Raw genomic sequence first — 20,756 nt, forward strand, 5'->3', positions numbered from 1 at the left:
TTTTGATTATAAATATTTCTACAAGTTACAAGGAATCTTAATTTTGCTTATGCACAATTTAAATTGAGTTTAGCTTTTGGTTCATGCTCTAAAACCTGCTTTTAAAATGAAGGGCTTTGTTATTTTCCCTGTTACTTTCTGTGGTCTTCCAATGGCATGCATCATATCTATCTGAGTGGGAAGGCACACAACCTCTGTCTGTGCCACTCCAAACAAGGCCATAGGAGATGCATGGTAATGGCCAGGGATGACTCAACAGATTCTTTCTTCTATCTGTAGGGAAGCACTTGATCTCCGCTTGGCATGCTCCTATGATGGCACAGTGGAGATCATGTATGGAACCATGGGCGGGAACCTATCCATGTTCTACCACTCAGCACAAGCATTTTGCACCATTTTGGCACACTACAGAGCTATCCTTTAAACAGCTGTCCCATTGAAAAGTTCTAACAAAGGCTATGCGGTATATTGTACCAGAAGTTACGCAAATCCTTCATGCAGCAAGCTTTGAAGGGTAGGATTTAAACTGTAAGTGTCATCATCATTCTTTGCATCCAGCTCAATCTTCACTTACAAAGAATGCACTACAAGTTTCCTATATTTCTGCAATATAGCAGAGACATCTCAGCCCCAAAATTCCTCTGGTTTTCTGGCATGGAAATTGTGCAGTCTGGGTGGGAGAGGAAAGGAACTCGGGGCAAAACACCGAGTTCCCGCCAGTTTGGCCTATTCTTTGGCTAATGTGCAGTACATGATGCAAGAGTTGTAAGTGGGGCCCATAACGCAGTTTCCAAAGGGCAATCCATCTCAGAGTGATCAACTGCTGTTAGAAGAGTCAAATTACAGGAAAAAATCATTTCAGAGGGACAAACTCACACTTTGGTCAGAGCGTCCCCCCCACCTTCCCCAACTGAGCACAGTACAAGGTACGAGTGTCCAACCTTTGTATGCTAATCACGCCATCCCTTATATTTGGAATGGAGTTAACATTGCGGCAGATTGGCAGGAGGAGGTCCCGCCCTGCTGTACATCCGGCAGCAGAACAGCCCCCCAGAAATATCAGGCCCTTATACTAAAAACTAGATCATGGAGAGTTTACCTTGATTGTTAACCTTATACATAAGACACATGCCCAATTTCATCAACTGCACACAGAAACTAAACTATTACTATAAAATTAGGCAAATTAATACTTTGGGCTGATATCTAAGTACTGCACATCCAGTATATCCCACCACCAGCACAGCACAGCAGTGCCTAACCCCAGAACAGTGGCAGAGTGCTATTGATAAGAATGAAAATGTTGCCACAGTATATTACTGAAGGGCCAATTCTAATGTTTCTTAATAACGTTGATAAAATCTGGCGATTGACATTTAGAGTTTAGCAACAATAGGACTTGCAAAAAAATTGTAGTTTGATTCCTAATTGTAACAAGGTATTAAGTATGCAGTTATCTCTACCTGGAACTTCTCCTGGTGATGGAACGGATTTTAAGTCTGGCTCTGTTTCTGCTGGAGCTTCAACTGCAATATCATCATTCAGGGTATCTACAATCTCTTCCTCTTCATGGGTTTCTTCTTCTGCCTCCACCTCAGCCCCTCTTAACAGCGGATCTTTTTCCTTCTCTTCTTCTTCCTCCTCCTCCTCTTCATCCTCGGAGCTAGATTCATATTCTGAGGACTCGTCACTGTCATCTGAATATTCCACTTCCACTTTGGACGAGGCGACACTGATCGCTTCATCTGCGGACATAGGAATTGGAGTATGTTATTTGCAGCATCCAATAATTTAAATCCGCAGGCAAGTAAAAGGCTGTAGGGGGGGGCACGCTGCAATAATACACTAACATGTGTTGCATAACAGCACAATAGGAAGTTGTTTTACCTCTAATTCTTTATATCTTTAGCACTGATAGAGAAAATCAATAACTGGAAAACATAAATCCACACCCGTGTCACACACCTCCCAGCTGGTGGTGTTCGATAGGGGATACGGCATGTGACACAGGAGACCCAAAGTGGGAGAAAATACTTCTAGAATTTCACAACATTGGAACTGAGGGCTTTTAAGCAACTAGGTACATTAGGGAACTATACAATCTCCAGTGGAATGAAAGGATGCCCATCTCACATTTCTTTATCCCGACTTTCCTGACATGCAGGTCAACATAGAAGCATTAACAGGAGGCTAAGCTCACACTATTTTAAAATCATTGATGTACTAAAATCCAAATGTCACCGATCATTAGCTGCAGGTTGTCACCTGATCAAGACCTCACCTTCCTCAGAGTCCAGCCCCTCTTTTTCACTGGTCTCAGCATCTGCTTCATCATCTTCCTCCTAAAAATATTCAGTGATATTAATAAAATACTAAAAATCAACAGCAGAAAATAATGACTCTATAGCCATCCACTGAGAACAAGATGAATTTTAATCACATGGACTTTTATAATAAAGATGGCTACACAATTTAGAACCTGTTTATGGTGCATAGGTCAAAAAATTGTTCAATACTGTAATGTCTTTATATTGGTGTCCTTTACACACAATAAGGCTAGCACCATTAGAATGCCTTAAAGACAAAAGCGGGGAGGGGCTTGAGTACTGCGTACAGTTCTGGTCATTACAGGAAGGATGCGATTGCACTAGAGAGGGTACACATCAGATTTATGAGGGTGTTGCCAGGGCTGGAGAATTTTAGCTATGAGAAAAGATTGGATAGGTTGGGGTTGGTTTTTTTGGAACAAAGGAGGCTGAGGGGAGATTTAATTGAGGTATTTAAATTATGACGGGACTAGATACAGTGGATAGAGAGGACCTATTTCCCTTAGCAGAGGGGTCAGTGATCAAGGGCAATAGATTTAAAGTAATTGGTAGAAGGATTAGAGGGGAGCTGAGGAGAACTGTTTTCACCCAGAGGGTCGTGGGGGTCTGGAACTCATTGCCTGAAAGGGTGGGTAGAAGCAGAAACCCGCAACTCATTTAAAAAGTACTTGGATGAGCACGTGAAGTGCCTTAACCTACAGGGCTACGGACCAAATGCTGGAAAGTGGGATTAAGTTGGATAGTTCTTTTTCGACCGACACGGACATGATGGGCTGAATGGCCTCCTTCTGTGCCATAACTTTCTATTATTCTATGATAATATGATTAGGCAGAGTCAACATGGTTTTATGAAAGGGAAATCATGTTTAACAAACCCATTAGAGTTTTTTGAGGATGTACCCAGCAGGGTAGATAAAGGGGAACCAATGGATATAGTATATTTGGATTTTCTAAAGCCATTTGATAAGGTGCCACATAAAAGGTTGTTACGCAAGATAAGGGCTCATGGGGTTGGGGGTAACATATTAGCATGGATTAAGGATTAGTTAACGGACAGAAAACAGAGAGTAGGGATAAACGGGTCATTCTCAGTTTGGCAGGCAGTAACTAGTGGGGTGCCGAAAGGATCGGTGCTTGGGCCTCAGCTATTTACAATCTATATTAATGACTTAAATGAATGGACTGAGTGTAATGTATCCAAGTTTGCTGACGATACAAAGCTAAGTGGGAAGGTAAGCTGTGAGGAGGACACAAAGAGTCTACAAAGGGATACAGACAGATTAAGTAAGTGGGCAAGAAGGTGGCAGGTAGAGTATAATGTGGGGAAATGTGAGGTTATTCACTTTGGTAGGAAGAATAGAAAAACAGAATATTTTTTAAATGGTGAGAAACTATTAAAAATGTTGGTGTTCAGAGGGATTTGGGTGTCCTCGTACAAGTAAAACAAAAAGTTAGCATGCAGGTACAGCAAGCAATTAGGAAGGCAAATGGCATGTTGGCCTTTATTGCAAAGGGATTGGAGTAGAAGAGTAAGGAAGTCTTACTACAATTGTACAGGGCTTTGGTGAGACCTCACCTGGAGTACTGTGTACAGTTTTGTCTCCTTATCTAAGGAGGGATATACTTGCCTTAGAGGCGGTGCAACGAAGGTTCACTAGATTGATTCCTGGGATGGGAGCAGGCTCGAGGAGCCATATGGCCTACTCCTGCTCTTATTTCTTATGTTCTTAAACATTTGTTTGCAGCTGAGTTAAATCTTTTTCTACTGGACTTCAGTTTCAAGCTGTCTACAGACCTATTCTCAATTTGAAAGGGGTCTAGAGCAGTAAGCACCACTGACCACTGAAGTCAGTTCTGTTTCAGGACAGTCCCTAGAGAACAGAACACTAGACTGTGGACCCTTCAAAAGGTTCAATAAATAACCTCTACCAGGTTTGAAAATGTGGTAGACTTGATTAGACAAGCTTTTACACCCTAGAATCCTCTGTGTTAACTTGCAACAGAACACTTATGGACAAACTAACCTTTTCTGATGAAGCCTTTTCAGAAACCTCTTCTTCGTCCTGTTCCTCCTCGTCCTCCTTCTCTGATGAGGATTCCTCTTCCTCTTTCCCAGAAGTCTCCTCTTCCTCTTCCCCTTCACTGTCTAGCTTTAATGGTTTTGCTGGTTTTCGCCTCTCAGTGACTGACTCCAAGTCTCTCTTAGATAATTCAGAAGAATGACTGGCTACATCTGACATGTCTCGGTCACGCTCAGACTCTGTTATAACCGACGAAGAGATAAAATGAGTACTCTGCATTGCAATTAACCCACACAGCCATTGCCACGCCTAATAGTATTATAAATCTTCTCTAATATACTATCTTTTCAGAAAAACCCTTTATAATAAAAGTTGCTCATTTGTGACATAATCGACTTTGTGACATCATGATTGCAATAGTACCAGAGAATATTTTACAGCACATTACACAGAAATGTGTCTTTGCAGCATATATTATACAGAATATTTCATTCACAAACTGCATGAAGTACTACCAAGTAACTTGCACTAATGCAGGGCCTTTCACATAATGAAACATAGGGGATGAGATAACACTGAGCAGCAAGTGGGGGAGAAGCTGGGGAAGGTAAATGAAGGCACAAAGGGGTAAGTTTTAAGGAGGTTTATGAAGGTGGAAAAAGTAGCAAAGTTGAAGAGTTAAGAATGGAATTCCAGAGTGCAGACGCATGGTGGCTGAACTCTCTGCAACCAGTGCTTGAGCTAAGGGAGGGAAGCCTATACAAGAGTAGTTCAGAAAATGTGTGTGTGAAGTCAATTCCTGTATTGCAGTTTAAAATTTGTTTTTGTAAAATTGCAAGTATTGAGCTTGGGGAAGTATTTAAATGTATTAAATGTAAACCAACCTTCATCATCATCATCCAGTGGAGTAGATGGTCTAATTCTTTTCTGATCACCTGAGGAGGCAGTATCAGGTGGCTCTTTCCTCTTTACCTGGTAATTATTACAGAAACATAACATGATTGCTATCTTTAAAACTAACCATTTAGTGAGATTTTCAAGAACCTGTCTATTGCTTCACCAGTAAATATGGAGCTGCTATGAATTTTTGCCTATGTGCACCGCCTCTAAGGCAAGTATATCCCTCCTTAGATAAGGAGACAAAACTGCACCGGACACGACAACGGCAAAACACCAAGCCCAGTCGACCCTGCAAGGTCCTCCTTACTAACATCTGGGGACTTGTGCCAAAATTGGGAGAGCTGTCCCACAGACTAGTCAAGCAACAGCCTGACATAGCCATACTCACAGAATCATATCTTTCAGCCAACGTCCCAGACTCTTCCATCACCATCCCTGGGTATGTCCTGTCCCACCGGCAGGATAGACCCACCAGAGGTGGCGGTACAGTGATATACAGTCAGGAGGGAGTGGCCCTGGGAGTCCTCAACATTGACTCTGGACCCCATGAAATCTCATGGCATCAGGTCAAACATGGGCAAGGAAACCTCCTGCTGATTACCACCTACCGTCCTCCCTCAGCTGATGAATCAGTCCTCCTCCATGTTGAACACCACTTGGAGGAAGCACTGAGGGTAGCAAGGGCACAAAATGTACTCTGGGTGGGGGACTTCAATGTCCATCACCAAGAGTGGCTCGGTAGCACCACTACTGACCGAGCTGGCCGAGTCCTGAAGGACATAGCTGCTAGACTGGGCCTGCGGCAGGTGGTGAGCGAACCAACACGAGGGAAAAACTTACTTGACCTCGTCCTCACCAATCTACCTGTCGCAAATGCATCTGTCCATGACAGTATTGGTAGGAGTGACCACCGCACAGTCCTCGTGGAGATGAAATCCCGTCTTCGCACTGAGGACACCATCCAACGTGTTGTGTGGCACTACCACCGTGCTAAATGGGATAGATTCAGAACAGATCTAGCAGCTCAAAACTGGGCATCCATGAGGCGCTGTGGGCCATCAGCAGCAGCAGAATTGTATTCCAGCACAATCTGTAACCTCATGGCCCGGCATATTCCTCACTCTACCATTACCAACAAGCCAGGGGATCAACCCTGGTTCAATGAGGAGTGTAGAAGAGCATGCCAGGAGCAGCACCAGGCGTACCTAAAAATGAGGTGCCAACCTGGTGAAGCTACAACTCAGGACTACATGCATGCTAAACAGCGGAAGCAACATGCTATAGACAGAGCTAAGCGATTCCACAACCAACGGATCAGATCAAAGCTCTGCAGTCCTGCCACATCCAGTCGTGAATGGTGGTGGACAATTAAACAACTAACGGGAGGAGGAGGCTCTGCAAACATCCCCATTCTCAATGATGGCGGAGTCCAGCACGTGAGTGCAAAAGACAAGGCTGAAGCGTTTGCAACCATCTTCAGCCAGAAGTGCCGAGTGGATAATCCATCTCAGCCTCCTCCCGATATCCCCACCATCACGGAAGCCAGTCTCCGGCCAATTCGATTCACTCCACGTGATATCAAGAAACGGCTGAGTGCACTGGATACAGCAAAGGCTATGGGCCCCGACAACATCCCAGCTGTAGTGCTGAAGACTTGTGCTCCAGAACTAGCTGCGCCTCTAGCCAAGCTGTTCCAGTACAGCTACAACACTGGCATCCACCCGACAATGTGGAAAATTGCCCAGGTATGTCCTGTCCACAAAAAGCAGGACAAATCCAATCCGGCCAATTACCGCCCCATCAGTCTACTCTCAATCATCAGCAAAGTGATGGAAGGTGTCGTCGACAGTGCTATCAAGCGGCACTTACTCACCAATAACCTGCTCACCGATGCTCAGTTTGGGTTCCGCCAGGACCACTCGGCTCCAGACCTCATTACAGCCTTGGTCCAAACATGGACAAAAGAGCTGAATTCCAGAGGTGAGGTGAGAGTGACTGCCCTTGACATCAAGGCAGCATTTGACCGAGTGTGGCACCAAGGAGCCCTAGTAAAATTGAAGTCAATGGGAATCAGGGGGAAAACTCTCCAGTGGCTGGAGTCATACCTGGCACAAAGGAAGATGGTAGTGATTGTTGGAGGCCAGTCATCTCAGCCCCAGGGCATTGCTGCAGGAGTTCCTCAGGGCAGTGTCCTTGGCCCAACCATCTTCAGCTGCTTCATCAATGACCTTCCCTCCATCATAAGGTCAGAAATGGGGATGTTCGCTGATGACTGCACAGTGTTCAGTTCCATTCGCAACCCCTCAGATAATGAAGCAGTCCGAGCCTGCATGCAGCAAGACCTGGACAACATCCAGGCTTGGGCTCATAAGTGGCAAGTAACATTCGCGCCAGATAAGTGCCAGGCAATGACCATCTCCAACAAGAGAGAGTCTAACCACCTCCCCTTGACATTCAACGGCATTACCATCGCCGAATCCCCCACCATCAACATCCTGGGGGTCACCATTGACCAGAAACTTAACTGGACCAGCCATATAAATACTGTGGCTACGAGAGCAGGTCAGAGGCTGGGTATTCTGCGGCGAGTGACTCACCTCCTGACTCCCCAAAGCCTTTCCACCATCTACAAGGCACAAGTCAGGAGTGTGATGGAATACTCTCCACTTGCCTGGATGAGTGCAGCTCCAACAACACTCAAGAAGCTCGACACCATCCAAGATAAAGCAGCCCGCTTGATTGGCACCCCATCCACCACCCTAAACATTCACTCCCTTCACCACCGGCGCACTGTGGCTGCAGTGTGCACCATCCACAGGATGCACTGCAGCAACTCGCCAAGGCTTCTTCGACAGCACCTCCCAAACCCGCGACCTCTACCACCTAGAAGGACAAGGGCAGCAGGCGCATGGGAACAACACCACCTGCACGTACCCCTCCAAGTCACACACCATCCCGACTTGGAAATATATCGCCGTTCCTTCATTGTCGCTGGGTCAAAATCCTGGAACTCCCTTCCTAACAGCATTGTGGGAGAACCGTCACCACACGGACTGCAGCGGTTCAAGAAGGCGGCTCACCACCACCTTCTCGAGGGCAATTAGGGATGGGCAATAAATGCCGGCCTTGCCAGCGACGCCCACATCCCGTGAACGAATAAAAAAAAATATATATATATATATAAATGCAGAGAAAAAATAACCTTCCACATTTATGAGCTGCTGCACTGAATGCAGTTACTTTGAACACTTCAATATTATAGAGCAAGCTGTTAGACTGGCCAACATGCCACAGTATGGGAGCAGAGCAGCTGTTCTGGGCATCTTCAGTTTCTAGTCAGCCTGTAAATAGTGCCAGTATGCTAACTAATGACATGACAACTGTGGAAATAGGACTTCTATTATCACAGTTGCTACACTATGTAAGTGTTCTAAGTAAATAGCATTACACCAACCCCATGCCTCAACCACTCAAATGTAACAAAGTATGCTAGGAAGCTATGGTTTGTCAGACACTTGTATGAAATGTTGGGACAAATGTGGCAGTGTTGTAGTGCCCATAGGTACTCTATTAAAGGGTGCAGACATTAATGTCCGAAATTCTAAAATGGTTCCATGAAATAAAGTGTCAGGGAGAGGGAAACATTCCTCAATATCAGAGGGACACTATTTTATTTGTGCAGGAACAGATCATAAACTCCAACCACACCATAATTTTAATACTGTCCAAATTGTTCCACAACCTGAACAGTCTAAATTTGTCCCAGATTCAAACTGGCTTGTTGTTAAAAAGTCTTCCTCACAAGTAAATGAATCTTTAATGTGCTGCTTCATGGAGACTCTCAATGGTGGTAAAAACATTGATTAAGACTGTGAATCCAGGACTACATAGATGGAGAAACAGAATTAACTCTTGCAGTACTATGGCCAGGTTTACACAAATCACCGACAGGTATGCTACCTTGGCAGAGCATCTTTCGCATTTGACGTGTTTTGACCTAATTGCATGAATGATATGACCATGTCAATCTTGGCTTTTGATTGGATGGAAAAATGGGCAATAAAACTGGTGCCCAGCCATTGAAAATGCATTTTTTCTTTAAGTTTCTGCAGCATCCAAAATGAATGGTGGAAACCAGGAGACAAGAACATAAATTTAAAGTTACTTTCTGAAGAAAAAAGAAAGCACAAAAAAAGATAGATTAGGTACAAAAAAATGCTAGGTTCAAAAAAAAATGGGTCGAGACTGCTGATAAACTTTTAATTTTTTTTTAAAAACTATAAATTAAAATTGTATTTAAGTGCTTATTTTACTTTACAATTATTAGGAATGAAGCCATTTGTAATGTTAAAGGATCTTTATTCTGTACTATTATTGTTTATTTCAACTTCACAGTGGCCGTGCCAAGAGGACAAGAATTATCCTGCACCTGCAAACAGTTTAAAGGTTAATTTCGAAAAGCCCTTAATTGAGTACGATGCAAATATTCTTTATAAGGAGTTTACTTCTCTTTTTGAGTTAAGGGGTTGTGAGTAAGACTTTTATGAGTGAACTGGGTTTAAATCCATCTAAACAAAGTACCATTACTGCTTGAATGAACTGAACTCCAGACCAAATGTAAAACTGCTGGATTCTAGCTTTTGTCTAGCTGCATTTACATTGTGAAATACTTTGATGATTATAACAACAGTTTTAGCAAGGTTTCCCTGAAATGGGACTTGGAAAAGCTCAGATGTCTGGATCATGTTCCAAATGGAAGTTTCATTTTCGTAACATGACTTCACGGTAAGAGTTTAAATTATTTAGCAATCTGTGATGGTTTACATTAACTATAGTTGCCGACTTTGGAAATTTTTAAGGAGTGAGATTACAATCTTTAGGAATTTCACATTGCAATATTTTAGATGGCACTGTAATACAGGAACTAGAAAATATTGGAAACTGCTGCAAGTCAAGAACATTGGCAGATATAAGGTACGAATGGAGCACCAACAGATTGACTGATCATTTTGTACAATAGTTGGAGCGTTTGAATTTTCTTTTGTGTTTTAAGAGTTGTTGTTACAGGAAATTGCACTGCAGCTTCTCTGCTGAAATATTTATCAGCTTCGGCGAGTCTGCTAAATTTTATTGCTTTAAAACTAGTTTCATGTCAGGGTTTCTGTTGGAATAGAGTCTCCAAAGAGCATGCCTAACGGTTGGCTTTTATATTCAACATGGCAGTAGAATGGGAGTCCACTGCAGACTCTTCAATCATATTGCATTCAAATTGCTTAATTAACGCGATATTCAGATAGTGCTATGTATAAGCAGCACAATAATTAAATCTAATTAAAGTCTAACCTTATTGAAAAGACCATGCCACGACAACCATTCTGTTAAAGGTTTGGGGTTTTTGTTAACTTTTTTTGAAACCTAGATGGGCTCATACTCAGAAGTCCGTGAGTATTTGTTGTCCAGTATGGAAATTCCTGGTTATTGGCAGTGTTACAAAATAGGAATTTGGATGGGATGTTCCAAAAAATGGCATCAGTGCTGACTGACCTTGGTAATATACTGAATGAGATGTACTTTTTCCAGACATTTTATTCTGTCATAGCTTTTCTTTAGCAAATCTCATGTTCTTTGGGTCTGTTCTACAAAATATTTTCCATAAAGAAACAAACAAACAATCTGTGTATATTATTTTCTTTAAAAAAGACTGTATTGCAAAACCACTTTGAGTAACAGTAACACTTGAGGACCCCTGTGCTATGGAAACTGGCCAGTTTGTATTCTAGCGAAGATACCATAGCAGCCAATATAACAGAGAAACATCTGTGCATGATGTGGTTCTGGCCCTTGCACTTTGTCCAGTGCCTGGGGAAAGTATTGTCTATTGAGCTCAAAAGTGTTTTGCTGGCCAGTGCAGGGACCAGAGCACATGGCTACTTTGGCCCCAGGCAGCAAAATCCTGTGTGTTTATATCCCCATCAGCATTAGTGCCATCTCCAGAAGGGCTTGTGGAGACCATCTACTTTGGTGCATTTTGGACTGTCTGGGAACAGCAGCACCACCTAATTTACTTCACCAGTCAGATGCTGAAGTTGGAATTCCAGGTAGTAGCACCATAAAACGCTTTCATGTTTGTAAACTGGAGCTGAGAGCAAACATGCAGTTCTTTTCCGCCATGGTGTAGTTAGTAAAATAAACTCGTCGACTTCCAGAGGCACAAAAAAACGACTTTTGTGAGTCTTAAGAGCTGTCATTGGATTTGTGGGCAACCATTCTGATGGAGAACGATAACAGGTGGATGTGTAATGGGGACCGAGAGAAGTTCTGGGAAGCTGGAATATCGCTCTCCTGATACCAGTGCTGAAATAAAAAAAGTGCCTTTAAAGTCACTGCTGCTGGTTCCCAAAGCACAAGCCTCAAGTAGCCAGTGGCAACCCCATTGTAAAACTGCCGGGTTCACTTAATTTATGTCAGGAAGGCCTCCTTTTTTTCAACTGGGTCTTTGTGACAACCAAATTTAATGAATCGGCATTTGTATACTGGGGTTGCTGCCATCTACACATTTGAGAACCAGCGTCACAAACACCCCATCAACATCAGTGTAAAAGCAGCTTCAAATGTTCGATAAAGATGCTACATTTGGTGGGTGGGAGGGTTGGGTGGGGGGGGTCAACCTATCAATCCTGTCAGAGGAGCCATGAGAATAATTTAACACAACACTATAATCTGAAACTTTGCAACAATGGAATCTGGCAACATTTGTATGGAAATCTATTATCTGATTAGACAACAGTGAACAAGGCACATGTATACTCAAATTTTTTTAGTGTCAGTTCTGGCATGAGATGAATTGACTAATTGGATATTTTGAAGCTAAAGGAGACGTTTCACCACTGCCATGTTAAGCAGTTACATCACACACAAAAAATACAATGCAATCTTGAAGACTCTACATAGTCTCTCCAGGGACCCTGGTTGAAAATCCCTGCTCTAAGCAGCTGTTACTAAAAAAAAACAGCACAATTTATTTTCCAATATTGCGTGAAAGCATTTTCTTCAACTTAGAATTTTACAAACTCTTCAAGCATTGGAATTAAGAGAAGTCATGCACCAAAAATATTTTATCTTGATATTGAAAATCATCATGATATTGATAAAAACACTTTTGTCCTCTGGAGATGCTTTGTTTCCCTCACCTTAAAGGATGGTAATCGGATTGCACCCCTCAGACCCATGCCCAGTCCTATGCCTTCATAGCCAAGCCCTTCTCCTTTGGGCCAGTTCTCGAGCAGACATGTTGACGCTGGAGCTGGTTCTTTAGGCTTTGGTCTCTCCTCATCTTTACTTTGATCTGCAGATTTTATTGGTGTCTGTGAAGCCTGTGGGAGGAGATTGTGAATTTTTTTAAAATTACACAAAAATACAGGACTGAGAACCAAAACCAAATGAAAATTCTGGGGTTGAATGTGAATTTATTCTGAAATTAAGGAAGCATATTATAATCTGAAGAAGTAAACACTATCAATATTACCAACACAACTCACTTGATGCAGTTTCTGCTTCCAATAAAATGAAGGTGAGCATGTACTGAAGTTTCAATCTGCTAAAACCAGAATTTGCACATGACCATTTGCACAGGACATAAGCTGATCGATATGGTCAGACTGCTGCTGTGGGACAGTTCTCCCATCTTTTGACACCAGTCTGCAGATGTTAGCGAGGATGAACTTGCAGGGTCGGCTCGGCTGGATGTGCCTTCATTATGTCCTGAGTCGAAGGCTAGTGGTCGATCCTAATTTACTCTTTCTAGCGGTTTGATAAACTGAGTGCCCTCTGAAGTGGCTTGCAAGCCAGTTAGGAGTAAATCACATTGGTGTGGCACTGGAGTCACATAATGGCCAGGTTGGGTAAGGACAGCACGTTTCCTTCCCTAAAGGACATTAGTGAACCGGCTGGGTTTTTACGACAATCCAATATCTTCATGGCCACTTTTATTGATACCAGCTTTTTATTTCCAGATTTTTTAAACTGAATTCAAATTCTCACAACTGCCATGGTGGGATCTGAACTCACGTTCTCTGGATTATTAGTCCAGTAACATAACCACTACACTACCGTACCCTATTGTTAATGTGATTAAGTGGCATTTTGCATTTTTTCCCCTGATTTAGTTACTGGGAAATCTTTGGCAGTCAATGTGCTTTTACCTCCTTCCCAAACAATGCTCGATTGTGAACAGAATCTAATTTCCAGATCATTTTTCTTGAGTTCCTTTGTTATAAACTCTACACTGGAAATATAAACTGCTTTACACACAGTAAGAAAACATTCAGTAAAACTGAATCCAGGGATACTTATGAACTGCTACAAGAACCATCCAGAACATAAAATGAGAAAAGGCTGATCGGCTCTTCCAGCTCCTGCACTCTTTCAGACTGTTGTTAAAAAGACCGAACAGGCCATTTTATGCCCCCTGCTTCAGCACCAAGTCCACATTCTTCTAATCTTTATTGTACTAGGAACTTGTCAACTCCTTATTGAATGTTTCAACTGAATCAACTCTCAATGTGCTTGGTGATGGCTTGGTTCAGAATTCCACATTTTCACTGTGTGTATTTGTGTGAAATTGTTCATCCAACTCTATTTTTTTAAATCTCACTGTACTATGTTTTATCACAAATCTAGCAGCATTCACAAAATTACCACAATTGATTTGTACATTTCTAGAAACTGGTTATAATGTTTGACACAGAAACTACATGGCAAAATGAACTAAATAAAATAAGCAAATCATTTTTCATTTATTAATTAGGAATCATTAATGGATGATAACTGTACATACCAGTTATATGTTTAAATAAGACAACAAACACCAAAAAGCAGTACATTTTGGTGGACCAGAGTAAACCACATAAATGTTACAATGGAAATATATCCAGATTTACTTCTGGGACCTGGGTAGAAATCCAACCAACTAATTGGATTAAAGTCTTCTCTGCTAGCTAAAAGGAGTCCTGTATGAAATGAGTTTGAGACAGTCTCAGCCCACTTACCAGCATGGGCGACAGAACAAGCTGCCTCCAACTGACAGCCTCATTCACAGAGGTCACAGAATGGCTGGTACAGGAAATGGAAAAATACCACACAGTGATCTTTTGAGGTTAGGGAATAGGCACATTGTTGGAGACATGTAGAGGGAGTCTAACCCGCCGTTAGTTAGACTTGCACTTGCACTTGCCCATAGACTTTTCATGGGCTTTTGCATGGCGTGTTCCTCTCATGAGGCGTTCAATCCAAAAGCAGCGCCCTCTACAGGGCATCTGGGACCTGCATGAATTGGGCAAGCAACTATGTATCCCCTGAACCAGAGACTGAACCAGGAATTGTAAATTGGAATAGTGAACTCAATGTCAAGTCAGGTACAGAAAGCGAAATAAAGAGAAATATTGAATTAAGAGACAGGAGATAAAGGAGACAGAAAGAAAAAGTTTAAAAAAAGGTAAGAATTTTTTTTATTTAACTTTTTTTTTAAAAATGTCCAACAATTAAAATCTGAAGGAATGAGACTCCCCACTTGTAAAAGTTAATGTTCAGTGCCAGAGGGGTTGTTTGGCAGTCATTGAGACTTACCACGCTGTAAACAGGGGTGCTTGGACTTAAAATGACTTGAAGTACCTTTTTTTGGCGTGATTAGTTCGTATCCATCAGGTCAGTGCAGGAACTTCACACCGTTCCATTCATTTGAATGGCGAGCCAGCTAGCGAGATGCCGTTCTCACGCTGCTTATGGAGGAGGGTCGCATCCAGTACAGCAACTTCCGGATTTCCGCGTTTAACTGCGCATGCCGGAAGTTGTTCTACCATTTGCACAGAAATAATGGTGAGCCCCTTTAGCCTCGCCATTATTTTCACAGGAAAATCCAGCCCTAGGTCTCCAAATTAGAGGTTGTTCCATTCCCCAGCACTAATGTTCCCCACATTGATGTCTGCTCTAGACCATCACTCTGAATGAAAACGAAGAATTCTAAAATTACATTTTTTTTTAAAATAAAGTGCTGGCACTACTGTACATGAAATGATAATTTTATATACCAACAAATCTGGTGATTTTATTACCTGCAATTCCGGGTTGTGTAACTTACGAGAGCAATTTTATACCAGTGCAACCTATATGCCCGCTTTAATGGAAAGCATTTTGCCAGTAGCAACAGCAGAATTAATCAACCTCAACATGCAGAAGATCATGCACAGAGAAAACTCCGAGATCTACACAAGAATACGTCTGGCTAGAGCTGAAAGTATTACTTATGAATTTCCCAATGAGCCCCTGAAGTATATAAATGTAAGGAATCTTACAACACCAGGTTATAGTCCAACAATTTTATTTTAAAATCACAAGCTTTCGGAGATTATCCCCTTCGTCAGGTGAGTGAATGGCTCCATTCACTCACCTGACGAAGGGGATAATCTCCGAAAGCTTGTGATTTTAAAATAAAATTGTTGGACTATAACCTGGTGTTGTAAAATTCCTTACATTTGTCCACCCCAGTCCATCACCGGCATCTCCACATCCTGAAGTATATAAGTTGCTTGAAATCTGCAGAACCAATGGGAGGCTCAGTGTTCGATCAACATTCAACTCAGCACTGTTATAATCCTTTAGGCACATATTATACTCTGATAATTCAGTGAAAACAAATTAAAATCATTAATCTGTAAGGCTATTAGGGCAATATCCAAAGACATTTAAACTGCTCAACACATGGCCAGCCAATGCTACTCTGCACACGTTGCTCAGAGGAGAGAGACATCAGTGTACATGGTAAAACTGAATTATCTTTACTACATACAAAGTTCATGTTGAGGCTATTTCTTGTAGCAATTTAAATTGCATTATCCCTAAAGATGAACGAGCACGCTGAAATGAATTCTAAAGCTGACTCAGTTGAATGAATAGTTTTGCTTATTTTTTGATGTTATCAGGTTGATTGTATGGTTGCACACAGATTCACAACCTCACAAGCATAATCACACATCAGTAGTGCACACACTTGGGGATCATCACGCTGACTGACAGAGAAATAACATTCAAGAAAAGAGCTAGGTTAGATGATGTGAGGGCATTGGATATAATGAGAAGCTGAGGAAAAAACAGATTCAAATAGATAAACCAGTTTAGTACAGCACTTCAATAACGTACAGGTAAAACATTTACATCAGATCTCTCTTCTATATAAAGCGTAAAGGAGCAACAATCAAATCTAAAATTAGGACATCAGCATCCAAGCACAGTCAAGTGAACTTTCTTTTCCCCCCCCCCCCGCCAATCTCACCTTGCTGTCTATAAAAACAAGGAAAATTTAAGTGTAAAAGACCTTATAACATAATTCAAATGAGACGATAAGACCTTTGGCCTGACGCACTTACATTTCGTGTCTGATCTGCAGACTCCATAATATTACCTGTTTCTGACTAACACTGTTTAAAAGCAGAATGTTTTAGTTTGAACAGGGTTCCAGAACCTTCCACATGTAAATGAAGCCTAAAATTCTAAAGAAACAACATTTTTGATTAGAAGTAGTAAAAGGAACAAAATCACTGGGCAGTTCTTTCATGAGCATTTCAGTAAAGCATATAGTTAGCATGTCATATTTTCACACAGGGGGGATAATTTTACTGAAGTACATATTGCTGCCAGGAGAGATTCCCAGCCTCCAGTGTATCCTTGAAAAATTATCCCCATGATGTAGACTTGAAGTATGAAAAACACTTAGCTGTGAAAGTACGGATTTCATGCTTCTTGGATTGTGTTTAAACAGAGCATTTTGAGTTACAAAGAATGTACAGCACAGAAACAGGCTATTCAGCTCAACAGGTTTATGCTGGTGTTTATGGTCCACGTGAACCTCCTCCCACCCTTCTTTACCTAACCCGATCAACATATCCTTCTATTCCCTTCTCCCTCACATGTTTATCCAGCTTCCCCTTAAGCTGGTCGCCTCAACTACTCCTTGTGGTGGAGAGTTCCACATTCTTATCACTCTCTGGGTGAAGAAGTTTCTCCTGAATTCCCTACTGGATTTGTTAGTGACTAATCTGTATTTGTGGCCCCTAGTTCTGGTCTCCCCGGCAAGTGGCAACATCTTCTCTACGTCTACCCTATCAAACCATCTACAAGACACAAGTCAGGAGTGTGATGGAATACTCTCCACTTGCCTGGATGAGTGCAGCTCCAACAACACTCCAGAAGCTTGACACCATCCAGGACAAAGCAGCCCGCTTGATTGGCACCCCATCCACCACCCTAAACATTCACTCCCTTCACCACCGGCGCACCGTGGCTGCAGTGTGTACCATCCACAGGACGCACTGCAGCAACTCGCCAAGGCTTCTTTGACAGCACCTCCCAAACTTGCGACCTCTACCACCTAGAAGGACAAGGGCAGCAGGCACATGGGAACAACACCACCTGCACGTTCCCCTCCAAGTCACACACCGTCCCGACTTGGAAATATATCGCTGTTCCTTCATCGTCGCTGAGTCAAAATCCTGGAACTCTCTACCTAACAGCACGGTGGGAGAACCTTTACCAAACGGACTGCAGCGGTTCAAGGAGGCGGCTCACCACCACCTTCTCAAGGGCAATTAGGGATGGGCAATAAATGCTGGCCTTGCCAGCAACGCCCACATCCCATGAACGAATTTTTTAAAAATCCTTTCATAATCTTAAAGACCTCCATCAGGTCACCCCTCAATCTTCGCTTTTCTAGAGAAAAGAGCCCCAGCCTATTCAATCTTTCCCAATAAGTAGAACCTCTCATTTCTGGTATCATCCTAGTAAATCTCTCTTGCACCTTCTCCAGTGCCTCTATATCCTTTTTACATGTGTGGAGACTAGAACTGTTTGCAGTACTCCAAGTGAGGCCTCACTAAGGTTCTGTACAAGTTTAGCATAACTTCTCTGCTTTTTAATTCTATCCATCTAGAAATGAACCCCCAGTGCTTGGTTTGCCTTATTTTAAAATGGTCTTATTAACCTGCATCACTACTTTTAGTGATTTGTGTAAATGTACCCCTAAATCCCTTTGCTCCTCTACCCCATTTAGACTCTTATTTTCCAAGGAGTATGTGGCCTCCTTATTATTCCTACCAAAATGTACCACCTCATACTTATCTATATTGCAATTAATTTGCCAATTATATGCCCATTCTGCAAGTTTATTAACGTCTACCTGTATTTTGTCGCAGTCCTCCTCAGTATTAACTATACCTCCCAATTTGATGATGTCCGCAAATTTTGAAATTGTACTTCCGATTCCCGAGTCCAAGTCTCGCGTTTATGTATATGGTGAACAACAGTGGTCCCAGCACTGATCCTTGTGGAATACCACTTCCTACCTTTTGCCAGTTTGAGAAGCGACCCCTAACCCCTACTCTCTGTTTTCTGTTTTGTAGCCAGCTTGCTATCCATTCTGCTACCTGTCCTCTGACTCTAGTCACAAGTCTACTATGCAGTGCCTTATTGAAGGCCTTTTGAAAATCCAAATATATTGCATCTACTACATTGCCCTTTTCTACACTTTCTGTTACTTCTTCAAAGAATTCAATGAGGTTTTCAAGCATGGCCTTCCCTTTTGAAATTCATGCCGACTATTCATTATTGTATTTTTGGTTTCTAGATGTTTCTCTATTACATCTTTGAGTATGGATTCCATTGTCTTTCCCATCACCGACATTGAGCTAATTGGTCTATGGATCCCTAGACTGGTTCTATCTCCCTTTTTAAATATAGGAATCACATTAGCTGTCCGCCAGTCCTCTGGCACTATTCCCATTTCTAATGAATTTTTATATATATATGTTAAACAGTGCCTCTGCTATCTCTTCCCTATCTTCTTTTAATATGTGCGGATGCAATCCATCCGAACCTGGAGTCTTATCCTCTCTAAGTTTAATTAGTTTATCAATTATCTTCCCCCTTTCTATCTTAAGTGTCGTCACATCTTTTTTGATGTATCTTCTTCTAATGTCATGCCTACCATATCAGTCTCCTTGGTAAATACCAAAGCAAAGTAATGATTTAATATTTCTGCCATTTCACTGTCGTTGCCTGTGAGTTTATCGTGTGTATCCCTATCCTGATTTTTCATTTGTTATTTATGTGTCTGTAGAATACTTTATTTATTTTTTATATTCCTTGATTTCATTTTGTGGTTTCTTTTTGCCTTCCTCATTGTTTTTTTGACTTATTTCCTAACCTTTTCATATTCCCTATTGTCATCCTCTCCTTTGTTGTTTATGTACTTAGTTTATGCCTTTTTCTTTAGTTTCAATTTTGCCCTTATTTCTTTATTCATCCTTGGTGTATTATTACTGGCTAGTTTGTTCTTACTTTTTCATGGGATATATTTCTCCTGGACTCTATTGATTACCATTTTAAATGTTTCCCACTGCTGTTCTATTTCTTTGTTTGCCAGTAATTTTTTCCTAGTTCCATCCTCATCCCCTCAAAATCACCTTTTTTCCAATTTATTACTCTGTATGACATTGGGGTAAAGTATTGGCAGTTTCAGGTTTGCCACCGGTTGCTGCAATGGGAGCAGTGTGAGGTGACGAATTAAGAGTTTCACGTAAGGAGTGTACTGCCACATTACTGAAGTATAACAGTGCAAGAACAATTTTTCCTAGAGCATAGGAATACACTTTATTAAAAATCACTGGGAGAACAACAAGCTTGGTTCAGGTGGTAGCTTGTGAGTCAAAAGGTTGTGGGTTCAAGTCCTACACTGGAACATAAAAACATAATCTAGGATCATTCCAGTGTAGTACTGAGGAAGAGATGCATCATTAGAAGTGCCTTTCTTCAGGTGAGAGGTTAAATTGATATCCAGTTCACCTACTCCGATGGATGCCAGTGGACTATTTGAAGAGCAAAGAGTTCTCCTGGTGTCCTGGCCAACCTTGCTCCACAAATACCACCAGAAAAACAGATTAACTGGTTATTCATCTCATTGCTGTTTATGGCATGTTGCTGGTAAAGAATGGCTGCTGCATTCGCTTACATAAAAAAGTCACTGCACTTCAAAAGTAACCCATTGTGTGAAGCACTGCAAGACATTTCAACAGAGTAATAGGATGCAACAGCCACCCATCTTCTGTCTCACACTGACTCCCACTTGCCCATCAACCCTGTCCTCATTGACCTAACATGATCCGAATGCATTAAATTTAAAATCCTCATCTTCAAATCTCTCCATAGTCTTGTCCTTATCTCCTCTCCAGGCTTATATCCTCCCTGCAACCTTCAGTCCTCAGCCTCTGGGCTTTTGTGCATGCCCTTCCATTCGTCTCATTGGTGGCAGAGCCTTGAGTGCCTCTGTAACTTCCTCCCTAAAGTCCTCCAACTCTTCACTTTTTGCTCACCTTTAAAAACATTCTCAAAACCTATCTTTTCACAATGTATGTGCGTGCGTGCGTGCGTGCGCGTGTATTCCTTTAACGCTACAAATCTCATT

General features: G+C 41.9%; 1 protein-coding gene across 1 annotated transcript in view; it reads right to left on the reverse strand.

Annotated features, from left to right (window-relative positions):
- Positions 1–20,756, reverse strand: part of setd1ba (SET domain containing 1B, histone lysine methyltransferase a) — a 116,082-nt gene that overhangs the window by 16,338 nt on the left and 78,988 nt on the right. Inside the window, exons 8-12 of the mRNA XM_068005800.1 lie at positions 12,439–12,621; positions 5,233–5,320; positions 4,352–4,587; positions 2,282–2,342; positions 1,464–1,745 (exon numbers count right to left, since the gene is read on the reverse strand). Coding sequence (XP_067861901.1) covers positions 1,464–1,745; positions 2,282–2,342; positions 4,352–4,587; positions 5,233–5,320; positions 12,439–12,621 — 850 coding nt within the window. The remainder of the gene's footprint in view (positions 1–1,463; positions 1,746–2,281; positions 2,343–4,351; positions 4,588–5,232; positions 5,321–12,438; positions 12,622–20,756) is intronic.

The sequence above is a fragment of the Heptranchias perlo genome, chromosome 25 (assembly GCF_035084215.1).
Source record: "Heptranchias perlo isolate sHepPer1 chromosome 25, sHepPer1.hap1, whole genome shotgun sequence".
Classification (NCBI taxonomy): Eukaryota; Metazoa; Chordata; class Chondrichthyes; order Hexanchiformes; family Hexanchidae; genus Heptranchias; species Heptranchias perlo.